This window comes from Seriola dumerili, unplaced genomic scaffold, assembly GCF_002260705.1.
Source record: "Seriola dumerili isolate Sdu_G_001 unplaced genomic scaffold, Sdu_1.0 BDQW01000052.1, whole genome shotgun sequence".
Taxonomy (NCBI): Eukaryota; Metazoa; Chordata; class Actinopteri; order Carangiformes; family Carangidae; genus Seriola; species Seriola dumerili.
The window spans coordinates 9940075-9952689 of NW_019174307.1; the positions used below are offsets into that span (position 1 = coordinate 9940075).

Here is a 12615-nt window from a genome sequence, read left to right on the forward strand (position 1 = left end):
GCATAAGGTCACAGATTAAGATGCTTGTGTATTTCCTCTTGTTCATTGGAAATTATTGTATAAGTTTAAAATACAACCAGTAAGGCTCCATCTGGTGAGTGTGGAGAACATGTACAATATAATGTACACTCATCTTCACTGTGTAGTTTGCAAGCTTTCCCGTCAATAATCTTCCAGAGATAATTGTTTTCTTCTGTGCTCTAATCTCACCGTGTGTAGAAGTAATTATTTTCTCAAAAGTATCTGTAAATGTGTAATTAAATTTTTCTTTTTCTTTACCCGTGAAAAAAAATGGATATTTAGAGAATAAAATTAAAAACAAATTACACGAAAAAAGAACAAAAACATTTGTTTTTTAAAGAAAAATAAATAATTACAATTGGTAATTGTGAGTCTTACAGGAATAAATGATATTTATTAGACTACTATGGTTACTGTAAAGAAGCTAACCTAAAAACATGTCCAAAAAATAATTGTAATGATGTCAGTTATATTTGGCTTTAAAGCAGTGTGGACTGATTCTTAACCATTAGGGGGCACAAAGACAGAAAGATAACATGTGTTAGCAGTTACTTGTTGTATATTCTGTCTGGACATGAAGTGAATTTAAGAAGTGACACGACTACATATAAAATCGATGTAAAGAAATGACTGGTGTCTCACAGAGGCAAATTCACCCTTAGTGCTAAAGAAAAAAAAAGGACTTCACAACATTGACACACAGAGACAAAAGAGAAAAGGCTGGACTGAGACATCAGAAAGACCAGGAGTCCTTTGTGAGTTTTGATATCACAGTGTGAGCTCGCTCATAACACACACAGCCACCATACAGTCGATGTGTATATCATCTATATGTCTGCAGCTAATGTCTTACAGCTAATGTCTGTACAGTAAGCATATGGCCTATTTGAATAAATAGGAACACACTTAACAAATACAGTGGTCAAATGTGCAAAAAATAACACAAGGCAGAAATTCAATCACTTCAATCTCCTTTACCCACCTGACCAATGCAAGTCCAATGTTCACTCTGTTTTGGTCTCTATCCATCCTCAGCATAGTTCATCCTCAGCAACCTCTGTTTGATGCTATAATTCTACACCTGGCTTGTCCAAGCTTATGAACCTGCTGTCTGTGGGTTGGTGAGAACTGCGAAATTCAACAATAGAGTTTACATATGTGCCAGGGAACCAAAAAGAAAACAATTAGCTAAAAGCTAATGACCACAAAATTAGTTATTTCTGAGTTGTTTTTGGCACATGTGAGCTTGTCAGACTCTTGTGGGTTAAATGTTGGCAAAGTCTATGCGTTTTCAGGTTATAATGAACTTGTCATGAAGTAAGAGTGAAAAGAAGTACTTGTCACTTTGATATTGGCTACTTGGTTACCATAGAGACACATTAAATTACAATACACCAGCCAGTGTCTCATCTATTGGTCCAATATTAGTTGGTTTACCCATGTCCTACACACACACACACACACACACACACACACACACACACACACACACACACACACACACACACACACACACTGTACACACTGTACAAAAAATCAGACTGCACATGTCCTGAGACCCACATCACTTGGTAAACAATCACTGACTAAAATAAAGCCGGCTTGCCCCCTCCCCCTGATCTGCCTCTTCCTCTTCCTTCTCAGTTTATTTTTCCCAAAGGAGGAAGTCAAAATAATGATCCGTCTTATCCTCAGTCTGTCACATATACACTTGGATAACTGGGAGTGAAATCTATATGCAGAAGCAATTGGCCTGAAACAATACCTCCCCTTGTACGCTTATTCCTGTCTTAAATACCCATGTCTTAAGTAAACAGTAAACGTGTGTAAAAACAGGGGAAATGTGCACATCCTTTAAAATGATTAGAGCCTTTGTAAAGATGCACACAAAGAGGGCGTATGCTGAGGGGAGGTCTGTGACCCTGCAGGCTCCTCCCCTCTGCATAATGTGCCGGGTTCATTGAAATAAGTAGACAGCGGAGACGCAGCACAGCACCACAGCGGCTTCTCGGGGCACTCAACAAACGCATAGGAGAACAGCCACAACTGAAGTGTCCGACAACAGGAACTTAAAATGTCTCGCGTCTGATTTGTAGAGTCAACTGAACAAGGGTTTACGGAAATAAGAACTTTAAAAAAAATAAATAAATTTTAGCGAAGCGGATGGAAATCATTCGGGAGTGCAGCTTCCTCTCCTCCTCTTCAGCTGTGGTACCCTGAACTCAGACTACAAAGGGACGAGAGGTCGGGCACCGGTTAAAATGGATACTTTCTTTGTAGAGGTAAGTTAGCTTACTTTCTTCATGCATCAATTGCGTGTGTATTTGCTTCGCTACTTTCAACGTGACTTTCAAATTATTTTGGGAGCGCGGCGGCTCTTTGTTTTGTTTTACCATGTTGTGTTGTGAGCGTTTCTGAGCCTGGCTTGTTTCAGATCAGTTCATATTTTAGCCTCTGGAAAGCGTAAGTTCACTCTATCATTAAAAAAAAAAACCCGCAACTTTTCATATTGACGTTCTGCGTTTGAGGTGTTTGTGATGCTTTCTCATCCACTGATATTTCCCAGACCAGCGGTGGTGTGCCTGCACTGCGCTGGTCTACAGGATGCAGCTGTAGTGGGGGGAACTTCAATACCCCAGCAAGCATCCGACACATTTAAGAGTACTAGTGCTACGCCATCTCCTTAAGTTCTGCCCACTTAATTTAATTACTGACAATCAGGCACTCTCTGTGCCTCAGATTGATTTTTTTTTTTTCTTTTTTCTTTTGTAGTTTTAATCTGTGGCAGAGACTCCAGCAGACACTGCCTATAAATGCTGAGTGTGTGCCCATGCAGGTTTGGATGTGTCATCCGCAAATCAGCCCAGACACAAACACACTCACACACATAGAGACTGGCTATAGGTCTGATTTGTCATCCCCCTCTGACTCAGAGGAGGGCACACACACTCACAGAGGGAGAGGCAGTGTGTGTGTTTGTGTGTTTAATGTTGTGAATCTCCTCTTCTAATGGTCCCTCCATTCACCTCTTGTACTTCTGTCGCCAGCATCAGCCCTGTCTGCCCCTGAGTGCTGTGCTGAGCTGTGACTCAGTACGGGAATAATATTAGGAGGTGGCTCTTTCTATGTGAGCTGCTCCGTACTCTCACTCATACCACTCTCCTTTCCAATGGCTTTACAGTGTCAAAAGTTGTATTTTATGCCTAATGAGTAAGGTTGTTTTTTGTCTTTGTTAACAGTTATCAACCCTGTACAAGGAGTGATACTCAGCTTTAGCGTGGTATATAAGGATGTTATTGGGCTATTTGAGGTTATCCATTCTTTTACATGACAGAGATTCCTGTTTGACCACAGCTACTGTATGTAAAAACACTGTGGAAAAGTGTTATTTTCCATTTACTTCTTGTCAGTTTTTGAAAGAAAGTGGTCAGATTGAGCAATGTCCCTTACAAAAATGAAGTCCAAAAAATAAAAGGCATTGGTTTCCAAAAGGGCATATAGTTATAGAACCATATCATCTCTAAACTGCGGGTTTCTGTAATCTTTTGTATAAATCAACCATGTAGCAAACAGATTGGGGTGAGCTGGATTTTGGACCATAATCTGATTTTATTAGAGTGATATTCTGTACAGAGGAAGGTTATTATTTTAGCTCAGCTCAGCAGAGATCATTGTTGTAATTTGGTGTGTATCTTTTGTCCTGGACCAACTGTGTGAGATTTCCCTAGTGATTTCTTTGACTTCATCCAGACCCCATTTTCTTTATCTAATGTGGTTATGTATTATATTGCTTTTCATCCTGAGATATGGCAAACTGTGCTGTCCCATGTCTTGACCGACAGAATTTATCTGGGAAGGACAAAGTTTCTACAGTAATTTGGTCAGAATAGGTTGATTTATAGTATTTGCACAATGCTGTATTTCACTCCATCCTGTATTAGAGTCCAGCAATGAATTCTACCTTTGTGAAGTTGAGATGTTGAGAGGCTTATTCTTGACCTTGAAAACAGTAGTTGACAAAAAATCTCACAAAAGATTGGAGCTTTTCATCCTGTCCAATTATCTTCGGCAGTGAGTCACTCAGATGAGAGGTTCTTGAAGTGCTCACAAAAAAAAAAAAAAAAAAAAATTTGAGCATCTGCAATTATATGACAACTGAGCATGGTCTCGTTATACGATCACAAGCTCCAGAACAGCTACTGAAAGGACATGGCGGTGAGATTATTTTGTCAACTACTTTTTTAATAAAGTTTCAAAGGGGTGGTCATTTGTTTTTGTCAGGGGGTATTAGTTAAAGGCAATTCAGCCGACTCATGTAAAAGCAAACTCTGCCTCTGTAGCTGCTCTGGAGCAACTTCAAGTACCAATCCAGGTGTATCTGTGCTGGGTGTTTCACCTCTCTGTTCAGACCTGTGTTAGAATAAATCAATGGATTGCCCTGGTTTTTCAATGACTATTGGGTCATGGAATGAAGCCAGAGATTTGAATGCCACAGTGCTACCAGTGTGGATTTAATTAAGTGGGAATTCTGGAAGTGAAGTAAGACGAGGATTAAACTCAACTCGGTGAAATCAAGTGCAGCGGGATAAATATTGCATGATTAATTACTGTTAATCAATCTTTTCTTGGCAGCTATAGATGTGGATGTCAGTGCATTTACAATATGACTGAACCCAGATCAGAATCGGCCTAAAAGGATTCCTTTGCAGATCAGGTTTGTTGAAATTAACGGCGACCTGCATTTGTCCAGCATCTCAGGTCAGTTTGCCTAGTACAAATCTAGAGACGGCTTCCCCTGGCATGTCACTGTTAGCACTGATGATGAAGATGGTGACGGGGTCAGAGATAGTGGTAGAGTAAAGATGAGTGGCAGGTACAAGGGCGTGCGCCCAGAGGTATATCCTGTAAGCCCATCCTGTTCATCGGGCGCCGCCTTTCCTCTCAGGAGCTCACACAGCACCATAAAACCCTCAGTGCCGCTGCCTTTACTCCACACCCAATCCGTCCTCTGAATGGATGTCACCCAAAAGACACACAAATTCTTGGAGCGTGCCAGAGATCTTGTCAGGCTGTTGGATTTGGTCATCCTAGACTTCCATATGTCAGGGAATATGAACATTATACTGTGTAGTCCCACAAATGTGTGTGTGTGTGTGTATGTGTCTTAAAAGATAAAGAAATACATTATTTCTCATCCTCTCTTTTATCTCTTCACAGATGAAAACACAGTGAGATCAGACACACAATCACACATCCGCACACATGACAGCACCAATTAAACTTTTCATGTCTTTGTGAAACATCCTGTTGACGAAGCTGAATCCCAGCTATGTGCATTTCTAAACTTGGTAATCAGTTCTTTTATAGCAGCAGCTGCTACACACTGTAAAGCCACATGAGGACCTTTCCACACCCGTTAACTCCTTCCTTGCATTACACACCAAATTCCATCCTCTCAAAGATACTCTGACAGAGGGAATCCCAAATGCCCAGCCCTGACCCCTGAAATTCCCGGTCATGGCCGCCTCTTATCCATGCACTGTGCTGGTGGGCAAGGCTTTAGGTTTCACACCATCACCACTGCCCCCCACCCCCACCACACACACAGAGACAGACACACTCCTGAAACATCCATCCTAGCTCTATGTGCTGTTTATGTCTGGCTCTTTGAAGCTGGTGCCGTGGATCGGCATGCTCCGTAAGCATTCTGTAGTGGGTAACGTGAGAAAGGCCAGCCTGATGCTCCTGACGGTGGACTATTTTTTTCTTGCGATGGCCGGGTCTTTTCTACCCAGTTGTCACTTCCTCCAGCTGCCACTTTAGAGAGCTGAGAATCTGAGACCGTTGCCTTTCGACTCCTGCCATGCAGAAGGCTGAAGGAGTAAGGAAGGATGTCAGGAAGTGAAGCTAGGATGTAAGGAAGGAAGGAAGGAAAGCTACAAAAATGGTCTAATGGGTCCTGCATTCCTGTGAATCATTTCTAAGCAGCTGTTTTAACTTGTGATGATCTTGAAGTGGTTATTGTGTGCATTATCGCATCAAATTAGGGGATTTTCAAACAGTGCTGCTGAGAGTCTCTGAGTTGTGGTGAATTAACAGTGCTGGTTGTTTACGAACAAACAGAGGGAGGTATTATTAAGGCAGTGGTTTATGTGTGCGTCAGCAGAACTCCTGCAGCTTTGGTACAGTCTGGAGGTGGTTTAATCTGTCACAAGAGCACTGGGACTAATTGCCAACAGCCATTGTCTGACCACGCACCAAATAACATGGATAATCCTCATAATGACACAGTTTCTCGGTGCTAGCGGAGGTGATATAGGTTTGGAGGCCACCGCTCATGATAGACAAAAATGTCAAATTTGAATTTTCCTTTTTGACGCATCAAACATTTTTCTACACTTGTAGTCTGGCCAACTTTGCTTTGAAACCAATCAACTGTTGGATCATTGCCTGAATCTGGCCTTTTCGCCTCGCTAGCTTGTGTTTGCATTTCTTGTGCCTCTATCAGTAACCTGACCCATGTCTATCAGCAAGCTGACACACGGGGAGGTCAGTGCTGTGATAACCTCCTGCTGACACCATGCTGTTGATTTAAGCTTTAACCTGCTACATTACCAAGCCCTTCAGACAAAGCCGTCAATGTTTGCAGTGATTAGACGAGAGGAACACCTTCATCTTTCCACAGTTTGATCACCAACAACACATAATGCAGGGGAGAAGCGTTTCCTCCTGCCTATTAGCTCATGATGGTGGACAAACAGCTGCTGAATGAAGTGATGTTTTCATAGAGTTTTTTCCTGCTTGTTCACGATAGTTTGACATTTTGGGAAATACGTTTATTTGCTTTCTTGCCAAGACTTGGATGAGAAGACTGATTACACTCTCTAATCTGTCCAGTAAACCAACCTCAATCCATCAGCTGGTTAGCTTGGTTTAGCATGAAGCACTGGGAACAGCGGAAAACTGGCACAAAGGTAACACTTACTAGTTCACACGTTCTTCTCCGTTTCATTTGTACAAAAACCAAAGTGTAAAAAAGTTGCGGTTGTATTCTGGACTATACTGGCAGGCACAACAGTTTCCAGCAGTTTGTCGTGTTTACATTTTGGTTTTTAGTATTAATTAACTCAACAAGATGAAATATATGAACTAGTGAGCTTTTAGAGGTGCTGATGGCTGGATGATTTTAACTCATGAATAAAGCCAGACCAGCTTTAGCCTCCTGTTTCCACTCTTTATGCTAAACTACACTAAGCTAAAACCTGGCTAGCTCATGGCTAGCTTTACAGTTACTTTACAGATACGAGAATGGCATCGGTATTCTCATTTGACTCTCGACAAGAATACAAATAAGTGTGTATCCCAGAATGTTGTAATATTCCATCAAATAACTGTTGTAATTGTAGAAGGCAGGAGGTTCACAAGACAGTGCTCATAAAAATCATGACATTCAGTCTACTCTTGAACGCCCATCCTTCCTGTCTTTCATGTGTCTGTGTGTGTGTGTGTGTGTGTGTGTGTGTGTGTGTGTGTGTGTGTGTGTGTGTGTATCACTATCAGCGCAGTCATGGGTGTTTCATTTTATGAAATATAAATCACCTCAGGGCACTTGGGCGATTCACTAATTTGTCATGTCAACAAGGCTATGATGAGAGAGAAAATCCCCAGACACTGTGAATTTAAAGTGAAATGAAGAAATCACTGCACAGTAATGGAGAGTTAAGTCTGGACTTGTACAAGCAATAGCTCATGTACTTGCTGTCTTCAGAGAGGTGCTTATTTTTATGTTCACTCTAGTTCATTGTAAACACTTAATAAATAATAACTTATTAAAGAAATATTTTGACCGTTTGGGAATTATGCTTGTTCATATTCTTGCCGAGGTCAACACCACTCATGTTTGTAAGGTAAATGTGTAGCTGGAGCTTTTTGTCCTGTAAACGCAACAGTGGGTGAAGCTGTTGGCAAACAACCCCCACCACCCCCCATTCCTTTTAAATGGGTACAAAAAACAAAGTGTAAAGACTACAAATCGATGTTTTACAGGGCTTTTGTGCTGGAACAAGTTAAGCTAAATGTCTGCTGGCTGTAGCTTCACATTTATCATACAGACACAAGAGTGGTCTGTCGGCATAAAAAGCGAAAATGCGTATTTCTCAAAAACTCTCAAACTGTTCCTTTAACATCTCTAAATTTGCAGTGACCTCAGTCACGACCGGCTCTCTCTTTGCCGCCAGGGAGGTTTCTGAATGATAACTTGTTCATACTAAAGGCTGACTGGATGTCTCTGCGGTCTCCTCATGTTGCCATGTCAGGTATGCTGTCCTGAAGATTTTCAGTAATGCTCATGCACATCACCAGCAGGTAAAGATGGACTTTAACCTTTAACAAATCCTACCGGATTTGTGTGTTCAGTGTATTTGTCCGTGATACTTAACCAGAGAAAATTAAAGTTCCTGTTGATCGCCGCTTACCCTCACACAATAAATATCTGTTGGCCTTCACCTTGGCTGCCCTACCTGATAGACACAGTGAGCTGGTAATGAGTGTAGCTTAAATCCTCTCAGTTCAGAGGTCTCGTCTGGCAGCTTAATAACAGCCAACCTGTGATTACTGTTCCCAGCCCAGATGTTGACTTTCCTTTTTTTAGCCCCCTATGATTATTGCGCATGGAGGCGGCCTATTACAGAACGGCGTATGTGTGTCTCTAACTCGAACCATCCTGTGAGTGTAGGTTAAACACATTCCACACACAACACAAGGGAATATAGCCCAAGGAAAAATTATATTAAAAAAACTGCAACATTGTTGACTCCCTCATCATGAGACCAAGCCCCTGCCGGGTTTATGTATACGTCCCGCACTACGTGATCCTTGACTGCCATGGCCTGAAGAGTCTAACTGGCACCTCGGTGCTTAACAGAAGCAAACAACCCAGCATGGCACAATCCACAGTCATGACCTGTTAGTGTTCCCATCCATTCCCAGTCTGTTTTATTAAACATGAGTGTGTGTGCTTGTGTGCGTGTGGTCAGGCCTGAGGCTTTTTGTGCGATGATACACTGACATAATGAGACTCACATGGGGAGGAATGTACCATGTTTTCAAGACTCTACATGTTAGCCTTCCTTCACACCCGGGATAAAAGAATACGATTGAACTTTAAAAAGCTGCACATCTTCTACATATTCTTCTTCTGTGTGCCGTCATTTTGCTCACCAGTGCTCCCTCCGTCCCTACCATTATAAAAATTGTGACCTTAAAATGTGATATACGTGCATGTGTGCACAGAACAACATCAAGTATTTGAAAAGCTGTAACCAGCAAATTTTCTTTTTACGTGATCAATAACTTCAATGATTACTCGATTGGAGATTCCTTTTTAAGTCATTTAATTAAACAGTTAATTGTGCCAGCAATGTAAGACATGTCCAAAATTATTAACCCGGTATTCAGAACAATCATTCTGGGACAGCATGAAATAAGAGTGAAGGTAAAAGGCAGTGTAACAAGAGTGACGTCTCACACGGTCAGACACACACATCCTCGGTCTCTTACGGTCCTGACTGAGCAGCATTCCTGGAATATCTCTGGGATCCCTGCTGTGTGACCCAGGCCACATATATGACGGTGCAGAGAAGGTTAGGGGACAAGGCAGGTAGCTCTGTAGATATTCTACATCATGAAGCTTTGCTGACAATCCAATCAAATCTGCAGTAATCACATCATTTGACCTTTTCTGTGTGTGTGGCATTACCCTGAGCACAGGATCATACTAATACTGAGAGCGGTGGAAGGGAAATATGTCCATACAGGATACGGATGTAGCAGGACACTGTGCCAGGAGTGGAGTGTGTGGTAAAGTGTCAAGTGTTCCTCTTCTTTCTGTCGTGCTCCTGAAGACGTGATTTGTTATGCAAATTCTCCTCAATACACTCATTAGCAACACGACAGAGTAGCACCATCAGATGATGATGGGGGAGGTTCTGTCTAAACCCCCCCCCCCCCCCCCCTGCCCCCTCCCCTGCCCCCGACACAGAGACAGGGATAGACAGACAGCAGACATACTGTACACACTGCAAAACAAAGCAGACACAGACACACACATAACACACATGCTCCTGCACCAACACACAAACCGCCGCACACTTGCTTTGCTCGCTGAAATGATAATGTTCTTCCATTTATCGTGATAAGGAAAACAGCTTATAGGACAGTGATGACGTTACAAATTGTTGCTGCACTTCATGTGTTTCATTTCTATTAACCTAGTGACACGGTTTCATTTGTAACTTAATCATTAACTGACATTCTGCTTTAACAAAACCAGCCTTTGATAATGAAAATGATGCATGACATCAGTGAGTTACTGAGCCACATGTCTCGTCGCCTCACAGTGTTAACTGATGAGGCCGCTGCCTTCAGGCCATCCCGCTTTAAGTCTGTTTTTAGCTTCCTCTGCGGGGGGCTCAGGCAGTTCCTGGGACTCAAGAACAATTGATGTACTGAACCCTCCACCCTTTTCGCCCCCCCACCCCCTTCACAACAGACTGGGGGAAACCCGCATCCCCATGGGACTCCTCCTCCTCCATTAGCTAATTTCTGATCAGCTGCTCCCTCCATCATTAATTCATGCGTCTTCCAGCACAGATGTTAGAGGTTGCTTTTAATCATCTGATTTCTTCCCTCAGTCACCCACCCTGCCCTTCCCCACCCTCACCCCATGCTGGCTGCGGGCACTGGCTGTACCCTGTGCAGCAGGCAGACACAACAGTGGCAGCAGGGAAACAAAGAAACAAGAAGATGTAAAAGGGGCATGCAGAGGCACATTGGTATTAAATCGCTGTGAATTATTTATTCTTTAAAATGCTTAGTAATTATATACTATGTGATGGGCCTGATAACGGTGACCTCATGCTAAGTATGTTAGCTGAGAGCTGCAAAACTGAATCCATGGAAAATCTGTGCAAGAGAGCGAATGAAACACTTTTCATTTCCCTCAATAACCACGTCTGAAGAGCCCCGGAGAATGGCACTTAACCCCTGACTGGCTGAGTGGGAGCTGCACAGCAGAACAGTAGAAAAAATATCATTAGTTTAACACATACATGCAGAAAATGTATGAAAACATTTAAATTCAGTGAACTAGTTTTCATTTTCATATTGTGTGACAAAGACCAATTAAATTGTTGTGCTGATAAGATAATTAATAGGCTATCTGTCTTCCTGAGGTTGCGACGTGAAATTATTTCCAGTAACTTTCTGCTGAGGTTTTACTGTTCGTGGGATGTACAGCTTTTGCCTCACTGGAAATCTTGTGGCCAAAGACCCAGAGGGACCTTTGCCCAGATTCCCCTCCCAGCCGCGCTCAGCCTACTTGTTTAATCTCACCAGCTACTTGGCGGATTCCTCCTCATTCCACTCACTCAGCATTCAGGAGATTTGGTTACAGTCCCTGAATTTGGCTTAGGGTCCTTTTTTAATGAATAAAGCAATAGATTTCTCCATTGTTAACCTGGCTTTGAAATACTGCTGGCTACAAACATTCCTGTGACTTTATTATTCTGTGTAAAGCCGTTGCAACCAAATTAAAAAGCCTCGTATCTGAGAAATATGAAAACCAACAGCTTTTACTCCATCTCTGACATGTGCTGTTCAGACTATGACATGGGTTTCTTCATAGTCTTCCCTCAAGTCTGCACGAGTCTCAGCCTGCACTCCAAAACCATGCAAGTTAGGGAAATATCTTAACATCTTATCTTAAAATATTTCAGTGTGCAAAGTCATTTTTACTTATTTCTTATGAATACACATGAAAGCATCAAGCATCAATATGCTGTTTGACCTTTTTAAGTGCAGGTCACCAAGCCACTCATTGTCTGGGACTGCACATCTGTCCAGGCACACTGAGTAGGGTCACAAAGGGTTAGTGACTAGGCCTTACGCCTCTCTATTCTTGTGATAATGTGGGTACGTCTTGGTATTCGTGGCGTAGAAGGCGAGCTGAACCAGAATGTTAGATGTATTTCTGAACATCTGTTTCTAAATGGGATACAGTAGGTCATAGAGAACTTAGTTTGTTCTGAAACAAGATTGCAAAGCAAATATATAAAAAACAACATAAATGAAGAGACAGAAAGTAGGAAATTTGAAAATGATAAGTGAAAGCAGCAACAGTTAGTTTGGCATTTGTGCGTGTTCCTGGTGGAATCGTTTATCCTCCGCAACAAACGAGATGCTTCTCAGGAATCAAGTTGGTTGTACTCATCCCTCAGCCAGGCGTCTGTCCTGGCCAGCAGTCGGCCCTAACTGCAACACCAGCAGCCGGTCGCTGCTGTCCGCTGCCTGGGCAGGCGTCCACTCACCTCGCCCTGAAACCACACTATGATCCAAGAAATTAGCTTATCATAACTAATTGTTCAACTGTGTCCAAGTCAGGCTGAGTTAATTAGCTTTCTTTTGTTCCGGCTGTTGCGATCACCTGATACCCGCTGCGCTCATGCTACGCCAGACAGCAGAGAAAGAGCCTTGGCACCTTGTACTGTGTATGCCCTTAAATATTTAAGGCATGTTCATTAGCAAATCTCTGAGTTG

The 12615-nt window shown here is 42.4% G+C and overlaps 1 protein-coding gene across 1 annotated transcript in view; it reads left to right on the plus strand.

Annotated features, from left to right (window-relative positions):
• Window positions 1–2242: 2242 nt before the first annotated feature.
• Window positions 2243–12615, plus strand: part of LOC111218511 (unconventional myosin-X-like) — a 55028-nt gene continuing 44655 nt past the window's right edge. The window contains exon 1 of the mRNA XM_022740846.1: window positions 2243–2303. Within this exon, the coding sequence (XP_022596567.1) occupies window positions 2283–2303 (21 nt within the window). The 5' untranslated portion in view covers window positions 2243–2282. The remainder of the gene's footprint in view (window positions 2304–12615) is intronic.